A 22,979-nucleotide genomic window follows, 5' to 3' on the forward strand; every position below is an offset into this window, starting at 1 on the left:
CAACTATCATCAGAAATCAAACAATATGAATCAGACAGTGGGGCGCCGCCCGACCCACTAGTTGGTCAGAAGATTCAAATCAATGTTTCATATCATGGTGTAGATGTACTGTAGATCGAATTGCACTCAATAAATGTTCTTCCCTACTATGGTTCATAATAGTGGGCTATCCCGGGGTAAAAACACTTTAAAAATCCATTACGTACCTTTGACGAAGGGAAAGGACATCAGAAGATCTTCTAGTTTCAGTTACAGCACAATAAGAATTATCTTTAGCGGCGTCCCACTGTCTGATTCATATCACATAATTTCTGATGACTGTTCTCAATTATATCGACTGATTGGTTCTGTATGGGGTGATGGAAGGGGGTGAGAACCATGAGTCTCCTAGGTTTTGTATTGAAGTCAATGCACCCAGAGGAGGAAGGAAGCTAGCTGTCCTCCGGCTACGCCATGCTGCTACCCTACAGAGTGCTATTGAAGCTACTGTTGACCTTCATTGCAAAACAGTGTGTTTTAATCAATTATTTGGCGACGTGAAAATATTTTGTATAGTTTGATCTAAAAATGATAACTTTTTAAATGTTTCACTATTTAAAAAAATGTAATTCACTGAGGAGGATGGTCCTCCCCTTCCTGCTCTGAGGAGCCTCCACTGCCATTGAGGCCCTAACTCCATTTATGGTATGCAGCTGTTTTGCTTTTTATTTTGCTTCTTATTTTTGTCGTTTAATTTTATACATTCTGATGTAATAATGGTTCCCCTGAACCATGAAAGGTAAACTGAATCATCCACGTAATTTGTCTGTGTAGCATACTGTGACATGAATTTATACAATGTAATTTTTTGTTGTTGCTTGTAACACCCGCCCCTTTATGTATCGATTCTGTCATCCAATGAGCGAGTGTAAATGTGAGAATGGACCAATACAGAGCGTGTATCACGGAGGTGTTCCGCTTTCCCAGAAATACTTGACAGATTCTACTTCAGAGTGAGAGAATTCAAGATGGCTGCTTCAGGTAAGCCTTTATTCCAAAACCAAATATGCAATTAGTTGTTTATGAATGACTCGTTTTGCAGTGGTCTTTAATTTTCCATTATGAATAAAACAGTTGCTTATGCTAATTCGGAAATAAGCTTTTCATTACTTGATAATGTCAGACAGCAAAAGTAGCAAGCTAACGCGCTACGTTAGCTCTGGCTTTACTAGCTAGCTTGCCATCTAGCTAACTAATCCCTTTCCGCCTCATGAAAGCGCTCACTCGAACGTGAAAAAACACCTGACAGGAATTAAGAAACTATTTATAATTTAGCCTCGTCGAAGCGGTATTGTCATTTCATCAAAATAATTATAAATTAATAGTAATCTAAAGTGGTTTAATGAGACAAACATGGCTTCCAAATTTTCGAAATGTCATATTGCTAAGCAGTCAAATCCCACTATGCTAAACTAGGATACGTAACTAGTTATCTTATTTGCCAGACTTCTGCTAGCTATAGCATTTGTAGATAGCTAATTACTTTGGGCTATGATGAGCCAACAACAGGGCTCTTACAATAACGTTACTGGTTAATGCCATTTCGCATACACATGAAATGTTTCCAGCTCAGAGTAAAAGTGCAGCAAGACATAGTGTAGCTAATGTTAGCTAGATGTCTAGGCTATGAAAAGTTGCCTATAAAGCTGGTTAACTAGTACATTTAGTTGACGTGTCAAAATAGTAATATTATCATATGAGAAATAACGTTTGCTCGAGTCATTGACAATTTACACCAACTCACTTATGTGGTGCAAACAACCCTATCAGTCAATGATTTTATTGTGAGCAGCTGGATTTTGGAATGTCATAATGAGGCCTCTTCTGTTTATTTACCAGTTCTGTACACACACCAGTGTGGTATCATCCTAGCTAGTTGCAACATACTCTGTCGAAATAAGATCATGATTATGAGCATATTTGTTTCACTCGGTCATTGGCTTCAGATGGATTGTTGCCAATTAGTAGCACTGTTTGTCTCAGGTTCCAGGTAAGGGCTCACTCCCCCGGATCCCCAGTGCATGAAGTTCTCCTGTTGTTGAAGGATCTCAGTGCTGCCTCCTTTGCTCTTCCTGCCTGTCATTATGTCCTCAAACTCTTCCTCCTGCTCCTCCTCGGGAGAGACTAGTCCAGAGGACGTGCCCCGAGGTGGGGGCACCATCCGTGTCTTCCTCCCCAATCAACAGAGGACCGTGGTAAGACATTCAGAATAATTTCTTGGGGGCCTCACATACAAGTACATTTGAATTATTTTCAACAGTAATATTTCACAACTTTTTAATGACTAGGCCCAACCCCTACGCAGCAGACAGTTAGTGTTGTGCACCAGCTGGTGCCTAAGGCCCAGTTCCAATTTCTCATCTTGTCTCTCAAACATGAGAACCCATTAGGGTTGAGCGGTGTACCGTATATACAGTATCCCGGGGTATTTTGAAATGTCCTCTATGATTTTCCAAAACTATTTTTAAATACATTTGAATATTTGTATGTTTTAAATAATTACCTGCAGTCAACTTGTGCACTTGGTAATACACTATATATGCAAAAGAATGTGGACACCCCTTCAAATTAGTGGATACGGCTATTTCAGCAACACCCATTGCTGACAGGTGTATAAAATCGAGCACACAGCCATGCAATCTCCAAAGACGAACATTGGCAGTAGAATGGCCTCACTGAAGAGCGCAGTGACTTTCAACGTGGCACCGTCATAGGATGCCACCTTTCCAACAAGTCAGTATGTCAAACGTCTGCCCTGCTAGATCTGCCTGGGTCAACTGTAAGACTGTTATTGTGAAGAGGAAACGTCTAGGAGCAACAACAGCTCAGCCAGGAAGTGGTGGCCACACAAGCTCACAGAATGGAACCGCCGACTGCTGAAGCGCGTTTGCGTAAAAATCGTCTGTTAGTCGAGAGCTTTTTGAAATGGGTTTCCATGGCTGACCAGCCGCACACAAGCCTAAGATCACCATGTGCAATGCCAAGCGTCGGCTGGAGTGGTGTAAAGCTCGCCACCATTGGACTCTGGAGCAGTGGAATGCGTACTCTGGAGTGATGAATCATGCTTCACCATTTGGCAGTCTGAAGGACGAATCTGGGTTTGGCGGATGCCAGGAGAACGCTACCTGCCCAAATGCATAGTGCCAACTGTAAAGTTTGGTGGAGGATGAATAATGGTCTGGGGCTGTTTTTCATGGTTTGGTCTAGGCCCCTTAGTTCCAGTGAAGGGCAATTTTAACACTACAGCATACAATTACTTTCTAGATGATTCTGTGCTTCCAACTTTGTGGCAATAGTGTGGGGAAGGCCCTTTCCTGTTTCAGCATGACAAAGTGAGGTCCATACAGAAATGGTTTGTCGAGATCGGTGTGGAAGAACTTGACTGGCCTGCACAGAAACCTGACCTCAACCCAATTGAACACCCTTGGGATTAATTGAAACGCTGACTGCGAGCCAGGCCTAATCGCCCAACATCAGTGCCCGACCTCACTAATGGTCTTGTTGCTACGGGGACTTGCTTCCATTCAGCCATCTTCCAACATCTAGTGGAAAGCCTTCCCAGAAGATTGGAGGCCGTTATAGCTGCAAAGGGGGGACCAACTCCATAATAATGCTCATGGTTTTGGAATGAGCAGGTGTTCACATACTTCTGGTCATGTAGTGTAGATAAAGCAGATTATGTTCATAATTTTGCCTGTTAGATGATGTTTTATTATGAAGGTTACTGGTACTAGTTTCTCAAAACAGCTGTTTGAGCCATTCACATGTTTGTTTACAAAGAAACACAACGAGCAAAAACAGCAGCTTCTGAGGTGAGTCACTCCTGCAGCACAATTTAAGTGAGGTGATCAGGTTACACTTGTATGAAATTCACTACTATTTGAGAGATATTTATCTTATAACTATTAAGTTATTTTGCTACTCTAGATAGTTATGTCCAGCTGGGTTTTGCTAATATTAGATAAGTGGCTAACGCTTGCAAGATCAAGCCTCTTTGTAACAGCAGCAGAGACAATCCCCTCCAGGATTAAGGTCCCTGCTGTCTAATATTTATTTTGTGCGTTCTGCAAACTGCATTTTGATATACTTGCATAACTGTATGAGCTGTGTTTGTCTTAAGGCCTTTTCTCACCAACTGCGTTGCGATCTTTTCGTCCTTATCACGAAAAATACAGATGCCCATTTTTATTAATTTTTTTTCTCACAGCAAGTAAAATAATTTCTGTATGATATCCAAAACTAGTCTACATTATAGGCTACATTGATTTAGCATTATCCTATCATTTAAATTGATGAAGAAACGTTTAAGGGGGAGATAGAGACAGCTATGAAGATGAAATTGATAGAAACTCATGCACGCAAGCAGTCCATAGCCTAATGATCAGCCATTGCTCAATTTTAGTGAAGCAGTGGGTGGTTATTTTGACATTTTAATTTTAGCGCGTGATTTATCTAAATCTGTGAAACCACTTATTGATAAAGGTATTTTTTTTGCCTCTTTGGGTTGCCTGTAGCACAGGTGGTTGCAAAGATTCACTTTAGCAGGCCTATAATATATTAACTTCCAACTTACACATCTGTCTTCACTGTTCCTTTCTTGCGCAATTCACGCATCTCTGCTGGCTACTCCACTGGCCTATCTCATTCCCCCTCGATCTAGCTCTTGAACGAGTAGCCTATATATAGATAATGAACAGCAATATAGTTCAACTTATTTATAGCAATAAAAAAAAAACTAGTAGGCATATTCGAGGAGAGAAACGGCTATCGACCCTCATGCTTGCTGAATGGCTATAAAATGGTGTTGTCACGATACCAGATTTTTTACTTCATTGCCAGGTTTAGCATCACAATACTCAATACCACAAAAAAATACGTATTAGCCAAAGTCGTAGAATGGCACTTGATCCAGACAGACTCCGGTATGGGCATTCACAATCATGACATTTGAACATGTTTTATGCTACAGATGACAAACAATCCTTTCTATTTAGGACTTATTTTATTGGCAACTGCTAAGAGTACATTATTTTTATTGTACTGATTAACAGCATTTGCATGGAAGAAGCAATATCTTTTCTAAAAGTGTGCGCTGTCTTTTTAAGACGTTAATTGACATTTGCAAGCATAATGTGTCTATGGAATCCAGTGAAAACCAGAAGAGACGCAAAAGAAGATGAAGTGAATTCGTTTTTGTTAGCGAGGGAGATGTAGTGAATTATTGAAGTTTTTGTTGACCGTCTGCTTTGAAATCAGCATATTCCGTTGTAAACTAACAAGGAAAGGTAGCCTATAATTCAAGCTGGAAGCTACCTGTATCGTGTTGCACTGTAAAAGTGTTTTAGCCTGTGTGGATATTTATTTTTTGGCGAACAGTAATGAACAGTTTCAATGTTTACATACTGTGTTGCATTATTCAAGTGTGTTAACTTCTGTGCAGCATGAGTGGGGACAGGGAGCTAATGCTGCCCAGACAGCCCTAGCAATGAATAAGTGGAGCAGGTACTTTGCTCATCGCGCTACAAAGGGGCTGCGCTGATACATACTTGATCCTCTCAATCACGTGAGACACATTTGACAATTACTGAACATATCAAAATTCTAGTACCAACAGTTTTTTTTGGGGGGGGGGGTTGAATTGGAAAAGTACCGACGTTTCCAGATACCATGCAACAAACAACATTATATGATGGGCTACAGCGTTGACATTGGCAAGAGCAATGTGTAGATCTGGTGTGATGTGATCACATTAGCTAAATTGATACATTGCTGTACTGATGCATTGCAAATGTAAAAAACAGGCAGAGAGAAATTCAGTAAATCACACAACAAACCCACAGACCTGTCAGTGGCAGTGTCCCAGATGGCAATCTCTATTGGTCAAAAGTTTATCTTCGCATGTGAAAATACTCAAAAATCAAACATGTTCCACATAAATAATTGGCGGATTGCGGCAGTACGATATTTCTCAATTGGCAATGAACAGTGTCATAAGCAAGACATATGCTGGTATATATTGAGACTTGGTGAGAAAGTGTCTTTAGTAGTAAATGTTTGCATGCACTTATCATTGACCTAGAATCCGTTATGGGGATTCATTGGTATTTGTAAGAATTTTGTTAGTATTCTGTTAAGTGAACACAGCCAGTTTACATTTGAAAAGAATTGCTCTCCTTGTGTGCACTACCTGTAATACTGTATATCCCGGGATGGCACATTATGAAGGTATGGAAATCTGCATACCGACCAACCCTAGAACCTATTGGGGCAGAAGCCGTGAGTTGTTTTTAATCTGGATGGCCAGATGGCTAGCAACAATGACCAGAAACTGTCATGTGGGGAATTGAGTGGCTCTTGATACCATGTCTTGTTTTGACTGATTTCATGTCAATGCTAAAATTCGCTTGCTAGCTAACCAACAACTGTAACGATGTACACTACATTACCCAAAGTCTTACACGTCGAACATCTCATTCCAAAATCATGGGCGTTAATATGGAGTCAGTCCCCCCTTTGTTGCAATAACAGGTAAGGCTTTCCACTAGATGTTGGAACATTACTTCGGGGATTTTCTTCCATTCAGCCACGAGCATTGGTGATGTTGGACACTGATGTTGGGTGATTAGGCCTGGCTTGCAGTCGGCATTCCAATTCATCACGAAGGTGTGCGATGGGGTTGAGGTCAGGGCTCTGTGCAGGCCAGTCAAGGTCTTTCACACCGATCTCGACAAACCATTTCTGTATGGACCTCGCTTTGTCCACGGGGACATTGTCATGTTGAAACAGGAAAGTGCCTTCTCCAAACTGTTGCCATGAAGTTGGAAGCTCAGAATAGTATAGAATGTCATTGTATACTGTAACATTAAAACCTGTTAGGGCTAGGGGGCAGTATTGACACGGCTGGATAAAAAAACGTACCCGATTTAAATCTGGTTACTACTCCTACCCAGTAACTAGAATATGCATATAATTATTGGCTTTGGATGGAAAACACTCCAAAGTTTCTAAAACTGTTTGTTACAAAGGATCTCTGCTATAACGTGACACTTCCTACGTCTCACATGGTCTCTCAGAAGGCGGCAAAAAGCTGAATTGTGGCTTTGCAGGCTCTGGCTGAAACAAAGTAGCGCGTTTGGGTAGTGGCTGGTTACAGTACTGTGAGACTCAGGCTCGTGCCCGCGTCGACCGAAAGCTTTCTTTTCCTTTGTCTGTTTACCTAAAAGGATATTCCCGGTCGGAATATTATCGCTTTTCTACGAGAAAAATGTCGTAAAAATTGATTTTAAACAGCGGTTGACATGCTTCGAAGTACGGTAATGGAATATTTAGATTTTTTTTTGTCACGAATTGCGCCATGCGCACGACCCTTATTTACCATTCGGATAGTGTCTGGAACGCACGAACAAAACGCCGCTATTCGGATATAACGATGGATTATTTTGGACCAAACCAACATTTGTTATTGAAGTAGCAGTCCTGGGAGTGCATTCTGACGAAGACAACAAAAGGTAATCAAACTTTTGTAATAGTAAATCTGATTTTGGTGAAGGCTAAACTTGCCGGGTGTCTAAATAGCTAGCCCGTGATGGCTGGGCTATGTACTTAGAATATTGCAAAATGTGCTTTCACCAAAAAGCTATTTTAAAATCGGACATATCGAGTGCATAGAGGAGTTCTGTATCTATAATTCTTAAAATAATTGTTATGCTTTTTGTGAACGTTTATCGTGAGTAATTTAGTAAATTGTTAGTAAATATGAACTTGATTGAACAAAACATGCATGTATTGTATAACATAATGTCCTAGGGTTGTCATCTGATGAAGATCATCAAAGGTTAGTGCTGCATTTAGCTGTGGTTTGGGTTTTTGTGACATTATATGCTAGCTTGAAAAATGGGTGTCTGATTATTTCTGGCTGGGTACTCTGCTGACATAATCTAATGTTTTGCTTTCGTTGTAAAGCCTTTTTGAAATCGGACAGTGTGGTTAGATTGACGAGAGTCTTGTCTTTAAATAGCTGTAAAATAGTCATATGTTTGAGAAATTGAAGTAATAGCATTTCTAAGGTATTTGAAAATCGCGCCACTGGATTAGACTGGCCGTTGCGTAGGTGGGACGAATTCGTCCCGCCTAGCCCAGAGAGGTTAAGATTTCCCTTCACTAGAACTAAGGGGCCTAGCCCTAACCATGAAAAACAGCCACACACCATTATTCCTCCTCCAGCAAACTTTACAGTCGGCACTATGCATTTGGGCAGGTAGCGTTGTCCTGGTATCCGCCAAACCCAGATTAGTCCGTCGGACTGCCAGATGGTGAAGCGTGACTATCACTCCAGAGAACGCGTTTCCACTTCTCCAGAGTCTAATGGTGGTGAGCTTTACATCACCCCAGCCGACGCTTGGCATTGCGCATGGTGATCTTAGGCTTGTGTGTGGTTGCTCGGCCAAGGAAACCCATTTCATAAAGCTCCCGACGAACAGTTCTTGTGCTGATATTGCTTCCGGAGGCAGTTTGGAACTGTGTGTTGCGCTTCCCCTCTCTGCAGTCCTGTTCTGTGAGCTTGTGTGGCCTACCACTTCCCGGCTGAGCCGTTGTTGCTTCTAGAAGTTTCCTCTTTACAATAACAGTACACTACAGCTCTAGCAGGGCAGAAATTTGACAAACTGACTTGTTGGAAAGGTGGCATCGTATGACGGTGCCACGTTGACAGTCGCTGAGCTCTTCAGTAAGGCCATTCTAATGCCAATGTGTGTCTATGGAGATTGCATGGCTTTGTGCTCGATTTTATACACCTGTCAGCAACGGATGTGGCTAAAATAGCAGAATCCACTAATTTGAAGGGGTGTCTACATACTTTTGTGTGTCTATGTATGTATGTGTATTTTAGAGACAAGTGCTCATTGTGCAAATGTATTTGTTTTCAATAAACATTGCAGACGAAATATCATTTACATGTTGTCAACAATCTAAGCCAATCCCGTCTCTTTAGATGCATAACAACCAACTGTCTATGTGACTTACAAAATGTCATAACTCTAAATTGTTTTTAGTGTTGTATTTTATCACGTGAAAGTAGTTATTTCTCTGATACAAGTAGCCACATTCACACCCTAGTTGTCATTGCTAAACTACCTTGCTAAACTACCTTTCATAAAACTATTTTGTTCAAACATCTATTTGTGTCTGTAGGTGAATGTTCGCCCTGGGCAGACCGTTTATGACAGTTTGGATAAAGCCCTTAAAGTAAGGGGCCTGAGCCAGGACTGTTGCGCTGTGTTTCGACTCCTAGAAGGGTAAGTGTCTGTCGTAGCCCATATGGCTCTGGTCAAAAGTAGTGCGCTATATAAGGAACAGGGTGCCATTTGGGACCCAGGCATCTTGTCAGTGTCATAATTTCTGAACGGTTAACTAAACTGGCAGACTGATTTGATTCCTTTTGGGTCACTCCACTCTTAACCTGATTTATAACACCATTTTTATGTATTTTTTTGCTCAAACAATATTTCTTAACTTTCTATGTACAACCCCAGAATACATTTTTTGCAACTTTGTCTTTCATGGCAATACAGTTTCCTGATTCAGTTTTGTTCTCCCATTTCCTTTGTCTTTTTATCTACCACCCCCTCCTGCAGTCGCAAGAGACTAACTGATTGGAACACTGACATCACCCCGCTGGTAGGAGAAGAGCTGCTGGTAGAGGTGTTGGATGATGTCCCCCTCACCATGCATAACTTTGTAAGTAGCTCTTGTAATTGTTTCACCCTGCATTCGTGTATTGTATGGCAACACCTATTTTTTCCAGTAGTGGTTACCACCACCAAGTTTAATAAATGTGCTTGTTAGAATACTGGACCTATCACTACTTTGTCACAAACCCTCGCCTCACTTTCCTTCTTAAACACTGCCCTATTGCTTCAATTGAAATGTCTGAAAAATACACAACATACTTAAAGTCATTTGTATTCCAGGTACGAAAAACCTTCTTTAAGTTGGCCTATTGTGACTTCTGTCACAAGTTTCTGTTCAACGGCTTCAGATGTCAGACATGCGGCTACAAGTTTCACCAGCATTGCAGCAGCAAAGTCCCCACTGTGTGTGTGGACATGGACACTATAACAAAACGGTGAGTCTGTCGAGGACATGGAGACTGAACAGGGATACTGTCCTAGATTGTATGAGTCAATAGCCTGGTGAGTCTCCAGTACATTGTGATAAGGTTTAAAATCCCACAATGTTCTTGATTTAATTTTGTTGTGCATTTCACAGGGTGTCCATGGGTTCTTAAGAAGTCTTGTATTCATTTATCTGATTTAGAGGTCTTAAGTCTTAATGTCTTAAATCCCATTGTCAAAGGTCTTAAAAAATGCGAAGGAGACGATTACAGTGTTTCCGTTATATTGTGCCGCTGCTTAATTGTTGCCACCACGAAAAATAAACAAAAATAAATCATCAAATAATACTCTTAAGTGCAATTTCAAGATGTTCAAGAGCTATCGACATGTGCGCCTGTGTGTGTGCACGTCACGTGTGTGCCAGTGTGAGTCGGGCCGTTGCCAGAGCAGAGCAAGGTAGCCTATACAGTTTGATAGACAACATTAACTAAAGCTGGGTTGATAAACCCTCCTCTTACCAATGCAATTTTTTCCTATGTCGGTGATTAGGCTACACAACGTTCCTGGTGATTTTTGGGGCAAGACCATTTTTGGAGAACAGTAATGTGCATTAGCCTGCTTCCTCCAGTGAAGGCAAATCAAATTTTATTTGTCACATGCACCGAATACAACAGGGGTAGACCTTACAGTGAAACGCTTACTTACAAGCCCTTAACCAACAATGCAGTTTTTTAAAAATACAACAACAACAAAAGTTACAAATAAAAGTAACAAATAATTAAAGAGCAGCAGTAAAATAACAATAGCGAGGCTATGTACAGGGGGGTACCGGTACAGAGTCTGTGCGGGCGCACCGGTTAGTCGTAGTAATTGAGGTAATCTGTACATGTAGGTAGAGTTATAGCATCTGCCCTGTCCTTGTTTTTCTGGTGAAGAGAGATTAATTCTGATAAGCGTGATGTAGTGCACGATAAATTAGATTTTTCGTTCAATGCGTTTCCATCGTACTTTCAACTCAAGCGATAGTTTTGTCACAAACTGTTGCGTTAAATAGCAAATGTGCCTACTCTGGTCTTGGCACGTGCGCTCTAGCCAACAGCTTGCAGATAGTGTGGGTAGGCTAGTCTACATGATGAGATAATTATGGATAAGAGCGAGAATATATTTATTTGTCAAACTGCAGTCAAACATCAATCATATCACCGGAATAACACCTTTGATATGTATTGGAAAGGGGCATCAAGCTCACCATGCACTTTCACCACCCTGTGACGTTTAATCTGTAGCCTAATAAATTGCATAGTTTCCCGAGTCGTAGTGGGAGGACCACACACACCACATCATCACGTCACTCCTTGTTTCATTCGATATGATGGTTATTACATCAGTATTTGTGCTTACATCACAATTTGCCGCATAATACATTTTACAGACACCGAAAGATCCCACCGTGTCGAACGAACAAATGATCTGTCGGCATTTATAAAATTGTACCGAACCTACCCGTTTCCATCAAACCTGTCCTGATTTATTTTTATTCGGTGTGATTTTACTCGCATAAAAACTGGATGGAAACGTGGTTTATATAGTGGAAATAACACCACTTTGAAAAGAGTAGGCTATCCGGTGAATTACATCAAGTAGCCGACAGTGCATTCGGAAAGTATTCAGACCCATTGACTTTTTCCACATTTTGTTACATTACAGGCTTATTCTAAGATGGATTTAATTGTTTTTTTCCTCATCAATCTACACACAATACCCCATAATGACAAAGCAAAAACAGGTTTCTAAAATAAGCCTGTAATGTAAGAAAATGTAGAAAAAGTCAAGGGGCCTGAATACTTTCCGAATGCACTGTATATAGGCCTACCAATAAAATGTTTTGTTAGGATATTTACATTTACCGTTAGAGTAATTGCATGGCTGAAGCAACCTTTTCATATTTAGAGTTAGCAATTTAGCTAATGTGTTTTGAGTTCCCACTTCCTCAGGTTGTAAATTATCAGGTTGTAAATTATGTAGCATAGGATATAGCCTAGGACAATATACATAAACACATGCAGGCAAATTAATCTCTAAAGAGCTGAAAATATATCTGATTATTTTGAATAGCCATCATGCATTCCCTGAGCATGTTAGCTATTTCATCTAACTTCTTTCAGGTCTTACTTGGCACTGGAAAAAGTAGGTCTAGAGCCATCCTGCTTAGCTACCTTGCCTCAAAGTATAAACATTTGATACATGATTCACTGAATGAGGTTCTTTTTTTGATTTGACTTTTTGGTTGTAGGCTTATGTTCTAATGTTATAGAATAAAACCTCCAGGAGAGCTACTGTGTGTGTAGACTTTTCTTCCAGCCCTCTATAACACACAAGATTCTACAAATCCACTGCTCAACAGGACCTTGTTAAGCTGGTCCAGGTGTGATCAAAAGCCTGCATATCCAGTGGCCAAGTTCTAAAGATGGCAAGCACATATGTTTTATACAGTAACAGTGCTGTATGTTTGACTTTAAGGCATTTTTTCCCCCCCGTAGTTATGGTATTGAGTATCATTATACTAAGCTAGTATGGATATCGAAGCCAAATTTCTTAACCTAGAGTTTGTGATCTAGCTAATGATTAGCCCACTAGGGTAGCCTAAGCAAATGCATGTGGGCAACCCCGTGCTTCAGCCATCTATAGCCTAGCCAGTAGCCACTATGCTACTACATCTGTCAGGCTCATTGCTAAGAAAGCACACCTGCCTGATAATATGAGCCATGTAGGCTATAGCCTTTGGTGAATAGGTCAGCCCTAAAAATAGTACTTTTTTGCCAACATGGGCTCATTTCTGGAGGGGAATATTAGCATGTGTGTTGCATGCAGACCTCAAAATTGGCATTAAATTGAATTCCAAGTGGCACTAAGGTCTTTTAAAAAGTCTTGAATTCAACTTCATGGAACCTGCAGATACCCTGTTTTCACAAGGTCACTCATGTCACTTCATATTTGTTGTACTGTTAGCATTGTGTGACTGGAACAGCGCTCCTTACTCCTTGTTTACCCTCTGTGTGTGTACTGTACCTTGTTTCCAGGTGCACACCTAATCCTTGCCCAGATGAGTACCCTCAGATATCCATACTGTTGCCAGACAACTCCATATCCCAGAGCGACATAGCCTTAACCCCGGATCCTTCTGGGTAAGTGGATCTGAACCCTAGTCAAATGCATCCCAAATGGTACCCTATTCCTTATATAGTGCACTACTAGTCCCATAGGGCTCTGGTCAGTAGTAGTGCGCTATAAAGGGAATAGGGTGCCATGTGGGATGCAAGTCCCAGTCTAGAAACCATATGGTATTGGTGCCCCTCAAATGGAGAACGGTAACTCTTCAAAAATGAACCTTAACCTGTACTGTTGTGCTCCTATGTTTTCATATAGGCACGGACTACTGTCCCCAACCTCGGCCTTCCGGTTCCCCCTGCCAGGTGGAGATGGTCAGTCCCTACAGAGGCATCGGTCCACCTCCACCCCCAACGTCCACATGGTCAGCACCGTGGGCCCTGCCGGTTTCAGCATCATAGAGGTGAGACAGTCACACCCACAATGCAGGGCCTGGTATTAAACGCCAGGTTTTACTATACAATGCAATTTCAGCAGTCCGTTTATTACAGAGAACAATGGAAATATGTCTTGTGCTCATTTCTCATCCCCTACAATAGCATACATCACACCTATAGCGGGCATCACTCTGAGTCTGAATGTTTAAATGATATTCGGATGTTAGTGGTTATGCTAAGTGTTTTTGTTCTCTTTTTAGGATGCGTTAAAAATACAAAACAATACAATGGGTGAGATTTTAAAATGATCAGATTTATTTATTTGAGATTACTATTATTGAGATTATTCGCCCTTTGCAAGTGTTTTACAACTTGCTCATTTAGTACTGTATTGTATTATATACAGTTCCTGAACCATCACCCAAACCCTCTACCAGCCCGCCCTCCCTGGGCTCCCCTGGCAGGAGACCCCCCAAATCCCCCTCAGAGCACAAGGAGCGCAAGCCCTCCTCATCTGACGACAAAAAGAAAGTGGTAAGTAGAAATTAGATATGCTGGCGGTACTAAAATGCTTCTGTGGAATGAGATTCTCATCTGGGAAGTCCCAAAAATGTAAAGGTGACGGCATCAACGGTTGTTGCAGTCTTTTTTTTGGAGATGCCATCACCTTTTTTAGAAAGCGATGTCCGGGACTCTGAACCCTTGGTGTTTGCTGTTAATTAGTGATGGGGATGTTTTTGAAAATAGTGTTGAGTATAGGTTTGTGTTTTAGCACCGTGGTGGCTATAGAGACTCAAGTTACTACTGGGAGGTCCACTCGCGAGAAGTCAACATCCAGAAAAGGATAGGTGCAGGCTCCTTCGGGACTGTCTTCAAGGGCAAGTGGCATGGAGACGTGGCCATCAAGATCCTCAAAGTGACAGAGCCAACACCTGAGCAGTTGCAAGCCTTTAAAAATGAAATGCAAGTGCTACGGTGAGTAGCTTGCCCTCTTCTTGTTACAGTTACATTGACAAATTAATGAATGCATTTTTTTATCAGGTCCTGGTATACCGGTATGTACATTACTCAATGACGGTGCTGTACCGGAATGTACATTATTCAAACGTTATAGATCGAACATGGTGAATTGAGGAAACATGCCGTTTTAGGTGTGATATAGAGTTATGCAGTGTGTGTTGTGACTAATGTTGCTCCCTGGTGGGTTCCCTCCCCTCCCCTGCAGAAAGACACGCCACGTCAACATTCTGCTGTTCATGGGCTTCATGACTAAGCCTAACTTTGCCATCATCACACAGTGGTGTGAGGGCAGCAGCCTGTACCGCCATCTGCACGTCTCTGAGACCAAGTTTGAGACCATGCGTCGCATCGACGTGGCCAGGCAGACAGCACAGGGCATGGAGTAAGGCTGCAGCTCTTTGCACACCGTTATTAAAGGGGAAATCTGGAATTTGTACATCTACTTTTGAACTTTTAAATTCTTGATTTGTAGCAATGGATTCTTGAATATAACTTATAAATGCCTCATGAGCTGGGTTCAACTCTTATTTCGTCACAACACGTGGCGCTTTTTAGTCGCACCTGAAAAGTAACAGATCTATAGTTTTAAAAAAAATTTTTTTTTTAGCTTGACTGCTTTGGTATATTACATTTTCAATAACATTAGTCTTTTTCCCTTTTTTTTCCAGTTATCTTCATGCCAAGAATATAATTCATCGAGACCTGAAATCAAACAGTATCCTTTCTTGAGCTGGGCTTTTCTCTCTGAAGGTTAATACCATTATATGGATAAGAAGGCCCTGATCCTAGATCAGCAGTCATACTCTTACGACGCTTTATGAATATTGTCTGTGGTGAGGATCTGTCAGAGCTTCCTTTACCTAGTGTAGGCCTTTGTGGTGGACCAGAAACTTAGTTGGCAGCCAATAACGAATAACAACAGAAGTATTTTTAAACACCCCTTTATTTTTTTTTAGTTCAGAGCTGTGCTCACCACTAATATTCATGTTTTAATAGTGTGTCACTGTGTGGCAGTTGTGAAATCTATGCATCATGATTGGAGTGTTTTGTGTTGCTTGGTGTGAGCCTGTTTGGCTTCAAACTGTGTCACAGCATCTCTTCTTCCTCTTTAATGGCTAAGTAGAATGTGTTGCATCAGGCTTTCTAGCAGATCCATGGAGATGTATTAGAACAAATTGATCTAACTCTCGTATTTGTCACACTTCAACATAAAATGGATCAAATGTTTGTCAGCCCCATCAGAGAAAGATATTTTGTGTCCAAGTCTAGATCACCTTTGTAGAATGTTATCAATTTCACGTCTATTTAGATGTGTGATTGATTGGCTTTTCCAAATGTATACACCTACCAACCTACTTGCTGCCATGTTCCTGAGCTCTGTTGTCAGACATCTTCCTCCATGAGGGCTGGACTGTGAAGATCGGGGACTTTGGGCTGGCAACGGTGAAGTCTCGATGGAGTGGCTCTGAGCAGGTAGAACAGCCCAGCGGCTCCATTCTGTGGATGGTAAGTTACTGGCACTCTGGGTCGTATTCATTACAGCACACTGTAGTAAACTATTTTGCAATGGAAAACGTTTTGCAACAAATTCAGGTAGTCCCTACCTGTTTCGGTCCATTGTCTTCCATTTGGTGTCTAGGGAGTACAAGCTAGATATCACTGTCTGGTATTGCGTGTAGCGTGATTTCACATCAACTGTCAATCTACATTTAGCCATGTGATTTTTAATGTCTTGTGAGTGTTCTAGACTTTCAAGGGGTAGCATTTCTTTTGTGTGATTTTATATTATTTTGGTATAAAGACAACAGTTGTAACATCAGCAAGAAAAGGGACATTTTCTAAAAGAAAATATCTGCTTGCGTCAGCTGTCCAATGATGTGTGTGTTTCCGTTGTAGGCTCCTGAGGTGATCCGGATGCAGGACGCCAACCCTTACACGTTCCAGTCAGACGTGTACGGCTATGGGGTGGTGCTGTTTGAGCTGATGTCGGGGACTCTGCCTTATTCCCAGATTAACAACCGAGACCAGGTGAGATAATGTTTTTTTTTACAAGTTGCAGCTTCCAGCACACATACTTACAATGAAATGGTTAAATATGTAAGTATTACAAGTTTACAAACCACCATAAATATAACACTTGATGGCTGAGAGGGGGATAGGAACTGTTTGACTACCGTTCAAAAGTTTGGAGTCACTTAGAAATGTCCTTGTTTTTGAAAGAAAAGCAATTTTCTTTGTCCATTTTTAAAATAACATCAAATTGATCAGAAATACAGTGTAGACATTGTTAATGTTGTAAATGACTATTGTAGCTGGAAACGGCTGTTTTTGAATGGAATATCTACATTTATCAGCAACCATCACTCCTGTGTTCCAATGGCACGTTGTGTTAGCTGATCCAAGTTTGATCATTTTAAAAGGCAAATTCTTTCATTAGAAAGCACTTTTGCAATTATGTTAGAACAGCGGAAAACTGTTGTGCCGATTTAAAGAAGCAATAAAACTGTCCTCCTTTAGACTATTTGAGTATCTGGAGCATCAGCATTTGTGGGTTCGATTACAGGTTCAAAATGGCCAGAAACAAAGAACTTTCTTCTGAAACTTGTCAGTCTATTCTTGTTCTGAGAAATAAAGGCTATTCTATGCGAGAAACTACCAAGAAACTGAAGATCTGGTACAACGCTGTGTCCTACTCCCTTCACAGAACAGCGCAAACTGGCTCTAACCAGAATAGAAAGAGGAGTGGGAGGCCCTGGTGAACAACTGAGCAAGAGGACAAGTACATTACAGTATCTAGTTTGAGAAACAGGTGCCTCACAAGTCCTCCACTGGCAGCTTCATGAAATAGTACCCGCAAAACACCAGTCTCAACGTCAACAGTGAATAAGCGATCCCGGGATGCTGGCATTCTAGGCAGAGTTCCTCTGTCCAGTGTCTATGTTCTTTTGCCCATCTTAATCTTTTCTTTTTATTGGCCAGTCTGAGATGTGGCTTTTTCTTTGCATCTCTGCCTCGGCCAGCATCTTTGTTTCTGGTCATTTTGAGCCTGTAATCGAACCCACAAATACTGACGCTCCAGATACTCAACTAGTCTAAAGGCCAGTTTTATTGCTTCTTTAATCAGAACTATAGTTTTCAGCTGTGCTAACATAATTGCAAAATGGTTTTCTAATGATCAATTAGCCTTTTAAAATGATAAACTTGGATTAATGAACACAGGAGTGATGGTTGCTGATAATGGGCCTCTGTACGCCTATGTAGATATTCCATTCAAAATCAGCTTTTTCCAGCTACAATAGTCCTTTACAACATTAACAATGTCTACACTGTATTTCAGATCAATTTGATGTTATTTTAATGGACAAAACATGTGCTTTTCTTTCAAAAACTAGGTCATTTCTTTGTGACCCCAAACTTTTGAACGGTAGTGTATCTGAAGGGTGCAGCTAACATGCATGCCATGTAAGATAGTTCACATTAAAACCTCTCGTGCATAAAAAACACGATACTGTTGTACTGTATATCGTGTTTACCAACCCGTCTTTCCTCTCAGATACTCTTTATGGTTGGGCGCGGCTACTTGTCTCCAGACCTCAGTTTGCTGTCCAGTAGCTCACCCAAGTCCATGAAGAGGCTCATCATTGACTGCCTGAAGTTCAAACGTGATGAGAGGCCCCTCTTTCCACAGGTGAGAGAGAGCAAAGCTAAAGCATTTGTTGTGTGCTTGGTTTATCATAGTCAGCAACAAGAGGGTCTTTTACTTATTCCTCTCATTATTTACTGTTCTCTAATTGTCTTATTTTATGCGTGTCGGCCTCCTTGGCTTTTGCTGTTTATGAGCAGGAGTACATTTCCCACTTATACAATGTTTGTTTTGTTTCGCCCCAGATCATGTTAGGCATTGAGCAGGTCCAGGACCTGTTGCCAAAAATCGAGCGGAGTGCCTCGGAGCCCTCCCTCCACCGGGCTGTCCATGCGGAGGAACTGAACCCACTCCTGTTCCACACCACTCGGCTGATGCCCCTGTGAGCTCTGCCAAGCCAGGCCCAGGAGTTGTCTGTCCTTCTGTCTGAGGGAAGAGACCATCATCACTGACGCCAACGCTGGCTGCATTACTCCCATGAGAGCGAGTCCACAGACAGCTGCCCATCCAAACACCCCCAGGGCTGTGTCCCAAATGACACACTCTTCCCTCCATAGTGCACTACTTTTGACCCGAGCCCTATGGGCCCCGGTCAAGGTAATGCAGTATAAGGTGAATCGGCTGCTGTTTGGGACGCAACCCAGCATCCCGCTTCCTCTGGTACTGGTTGGGGCTCCTACAGACAACACCACCACCACCAAATGTAATCCCTCCTCACGCCGACACTCCACAGCACATCACAACCCCCTGAGCCCTCAGACTCTCCCTACTACATATCAGAACCACACAGCTCCCCTCCCTCTGCCCCTGCTCACAGGCCTAGACACACTGGAACACATGCTGGCCTGGCCAGGTCAGAACCCCTACATTCCTATACTGTCACTCTACTGGCCAGGCCATGTCAGAACCCCTACATTCCTATACTGTCACTCTACTGGCCTGGCCAGGTCAGAACCCCTACATTCCTATACTGTCACTCTACTGGCCTGGCCAGGTCAGAACCCCTACATTCCTATACTGTCACTCTACTGGCCTGGCCAGGTCAGAACCCCTACATTCCTATACTGTCACTCTACTGGCCAGGCCATGTCAGAATCCCTACATTCCTATACTGTCACTCTACTGGCCTGGCCAGGTCAGAACCCCTACATTCCTATACTGTCACTCTACTGGCCTGGCCAGGTCAGAACCCCTACATTCCTATACTGTCACTCTACTGGCCTGGCCAGGTCAGAAACGCTACATTCCTTTACTGGCCTGGCTATGGATTCCTCAAGGCTGCTTTTAAGTGGGACGCCAGACTTTGTAGTCGTATCATAATGACGTCAGTGTTTTGCGTTTTTGAGTGCAAGTGATGAAATAGAAATGCTTACAGAACAACAATGGCATGCACAGAAGATGACTTTCACTTGGTTGTTGTGACCATATTTTAAGTTATTGGTCCTTTTGGTCCCATAATGGTTTTGGTAAATCATAGCGTCGTCGTGCAGTCTTAGGATATGACCATGAATAAGCTGCTATACAACATGGATTTGAAATGCCACTGTCGAAGACGAGCAGTTTGGGACTCAAGTTAACTGCGACATCAAATGTGTACGGCACCATTTTAATAGACACAGCAGGGTCGTATTTATTAGTGCACACCAAAGCAAAACTTTTTGCAACGGAAATACGAAAACAAGAGCTTCTTATTGGACATGGTTAGGTAATCCCTCCCTGTTTCAGTCCATTTTCTTTCATTTGGTGCCTAGTTAATATGACCCAGACCTGTATAAACCTTTTGCATTTGTTTCCAGTGAATACATAGGCTAGTTTAGCCCAGAGGTCTTCTGTATGGCCTGAAACCTGTAGTCTTAACAAGTAGAGTATTCTCAATGCTTTACATGCTTAAAGTCAGCTTGACTCTACATTGCACCATGGACAAGCACATGTGCTAGCAAATCTCGTTAAAACAAGCTGCCTTACTTACATGTAATTGCTTTTTGCTCATTGTGACACATGAAGCTTACTCATTATCAATCACGTGACACCGAGTTTATCTGAATCCTGCTTTCAATATAACTTTTATGGGGGTATAATAACTTGAAAATGTCAATGTTTGGAACCTTGTTTATTTTCTTAATTCCTCATTTGTAGTAGCTTTTACACTTTGACTGGCCTTTAGGAAATGGTAGCCTTTAACTTAAATGAATGACTTCTCCTCTTCCTGCTTCCTATTGCTGTTGATTGCGGGTTGCTACTTCAATTGAGTGTTGTACCTAGTGAAAGATGGTTGGTTGCTTGCTTGGTATTAAGTGATTAGCCTATTGCCCTCAGACTCAACTCTGGACCTCGAAGCCAGTTCCACTGGGTTTTTTTTCTCCATTGTTCCCCTCTAATCAGGGACTGATTTTAGACCTGGGACACCAGGTGGGTGTAATTAAGGTAGAACAGAAAACCAGCAGGCTCCGGACGTCGTAGGGGAAGAGTTGAATACCCCCGGCCTATTGGTTTCCTCCTCATTTCAGTGAAAGTGCATTGATGGCTGTTTTGAGTGAGGCTTTTTCAATTGATACTAAGTAGATTGCTCCATGGTGCAACTGGGATGGGATGACTGTTATTTTTGCTGCATACTGGTTACAACGAGGGGCAGATTTGAATCATCAATGGTAACTTGTTCTTTTTTTTTTGTTGTCGTGCTTAATTTGAACTAAACCTAACTGTGATTTTAACCCATAAGGGGTCTATTGTTTTTGGTCTTATATATGCTGGAAATGGCTTGGACAGTAGAGGGCGTGATTTCGTAATACTGTATTTGACATGATCAATTTAAACTAGTGCAGAGTCTATTGTGGGGTGATGGTTACTGAACAAACAATAACTGACAGTTTCTTCTTTTTTTAAATATATAAAAAGCAGATATGCAGGTTTTTAGCCTAGATGTTTAAATGTTTTAAAGAGGGGCTGGGTACCCTATTGTTATTTACTCATTCCAATTATGTTGGGTTGTGTGAATAGGTTTGACTTGGAGATTTTGGTAGACAAGGGTTGGGAAAGACTACATTTCTCATCGTATTTATTGATGTTATTGTCATTGCAGATAGCGGTGTGATACATCTGCTGTCATGGACCTTTTTGGTGGATTAAATGTTTACTGAGTGATAAGAGCTCACTCTGCAGCGTTTAAATCATGGATGGTTTGGGTTCTCTAACCTAACGGAATGTACTTTCAAGACATGGTACTGTCTCAAACTACTCTAATACTAAGTAGAGCTTCAGATTTCTGATACTCTGTCATGCAAGTGCATTTAATTAGCTTTTGATTGCATTACATTTTCCTCTGCAACTCTAACTGCACCCATGGCCGTAGTGAGCACTGCATTATCTACTGGGGTGGAATGTGGTATACAACCCACTGAGGTGTGGTATACACCCCACTGAGTTGGTGTATATACCCGCCCTACTGCGGATTCAGTATCCTCCTGAGACTTGGGCTACATTGTCGTTACCCTCCTCTGGTCAGACCCAGGAAATATGGAATGTCATTGAAGTGGCATTTATACTGTTATTAATGCAATATGCAGCAAAAGAAAGAAAAGGGCATGGAAAATCTCTTTTTGAAGACATTGCACATCAAACATTCATTTGTCCCAGACGTAGGTCATACACAAATAATTCAATAGCCCAAAGGTTTTAGAATGAAACATATCTTTCCAAATGAAATCCCTTTCATAGACCTGAGTTTCTGTTAAAGTATCCAGTGCATTTAGAGGTGTCCATGATGCAGGAATAGTCTAGCATTTTATGTTTGGCGGCATTGCTTTATCATAACGGCAGTCGGTTTCTGCTGAATTGATAGTGAGTACGTTTGTTACTCAGAGGGACTCTGGTTTCTTTAACGACCTCCCTATTAAATAAGGAAGATATGTCACTTAGAAAAGATATCTCGACACTTCAGTTTAGTCAAATGCATCTCCCTCTCTCTTCCAAAGAGGATGTTGCTTCTTCTGTTGTGTTCAGAGAGGAGGACAAAAGTGCCACAGTTACTGAAATTTTGTACAAGCTAAATATAAAGAAATTGACCTCCCCTGAAATCGACTGCGCTAAAGGCATGACATCACAATGAAGATAGCAGTTGCTGTGCTTCAGACACCGGGTAATTACAGGGGCAGCGTTGGGGGAAACAAACCGGACTCATTTAACAGCTGTCATATTTCAGAGCAGTAAAGAGAATGAATGATCTGTGTCGGAGTAGTTTTGCATATCTTTAGGTGAATTGCAATAATTGTGTGTATAGTTTCTGAGGTATCAGGGGTGTTCAGTTTGCAATAAATGGTATATTCTGCTGTGTACAGTTACTTTTTTTTTTATGACAAAATTGTACTTGTTTCTATTTTTTTGTGATGGTTTCAAAAAAGAACAATTATTTTAAAATGTAAAGGAAATCTTAGTATTTTTTTAGTTTTTGTCTTAAAATATTGAGGATGCAGGATTTTATTCTTTAAATAAAACTATGGAATGCTTAAATGTGTTTTTATTCTTAAGTATATTTGTAAATGTACCTGCAAGGTGTTGCTTTTGATTCCACTTCATATCTCAATCTGAAGTGAAATATATCTTGCCCAAGGCTTGAGAAAACAT

General features: G+C 41.4%; 1 protein-coding gene across 1 annotated transcript; it reads left to right on the plus strand.

Moving 5' to 3' along the window:
* The first annotated feature begins 114 nt into the window (after window positions 1-114).
* On the plus strand, window positions 115-22,865 carry araf (A-Raf proto-oncogene, serine/threonine kinase). Its single transcript, XM_014171006.3, has 16 exons — window positions 115-1,020; window positions 2,023-2,234; window positions 9,229-9,332; window positions 9,672-9,774; window positions 10,008-10,162; window positions 13,232-13,336; window positions 13,578-13,722; window positions 13,957-13,987; window positions 14,103-14,230; window positions 14,469-14,671; window positions 14,922-15,098; window positions 15,385-15,431; window positions 16,104-16,222; window positions 16,613-16,744; window positions 18,270-18,404; window positions 18,605-22,865. The coding sequence occupies exons 2-16, from the start codon at window positions 2,124-2,126 to the stop codon at window positions 18,743-18,745; spliced, it is 1,836 nt and encodes a 611-aa protein (XP_014026481.1). The 5' UTR covers window positions 115-1,020; window positions 2,023-2,123; the 3' UTR covers window positions 18,746-22,865.
* The last annotated feature ends 114 nt before the right edge of the window (window positions 22,866-22,979 follow it).

The sequence above is a fragment of the Salmo salar genome, chromosome 24 (assembly GCF_965601325.2).
Source record: "Salmo salar chromosome 24, fSalSal1, whole genome shotgun sequence".
In the NCBI taxonomy this organism is placed as follows: Eukaryota; Metazoa; Chordata; class Actinopteri; order Salmoniformes; family Salmonidae; genus Salmo; species Salmo salar.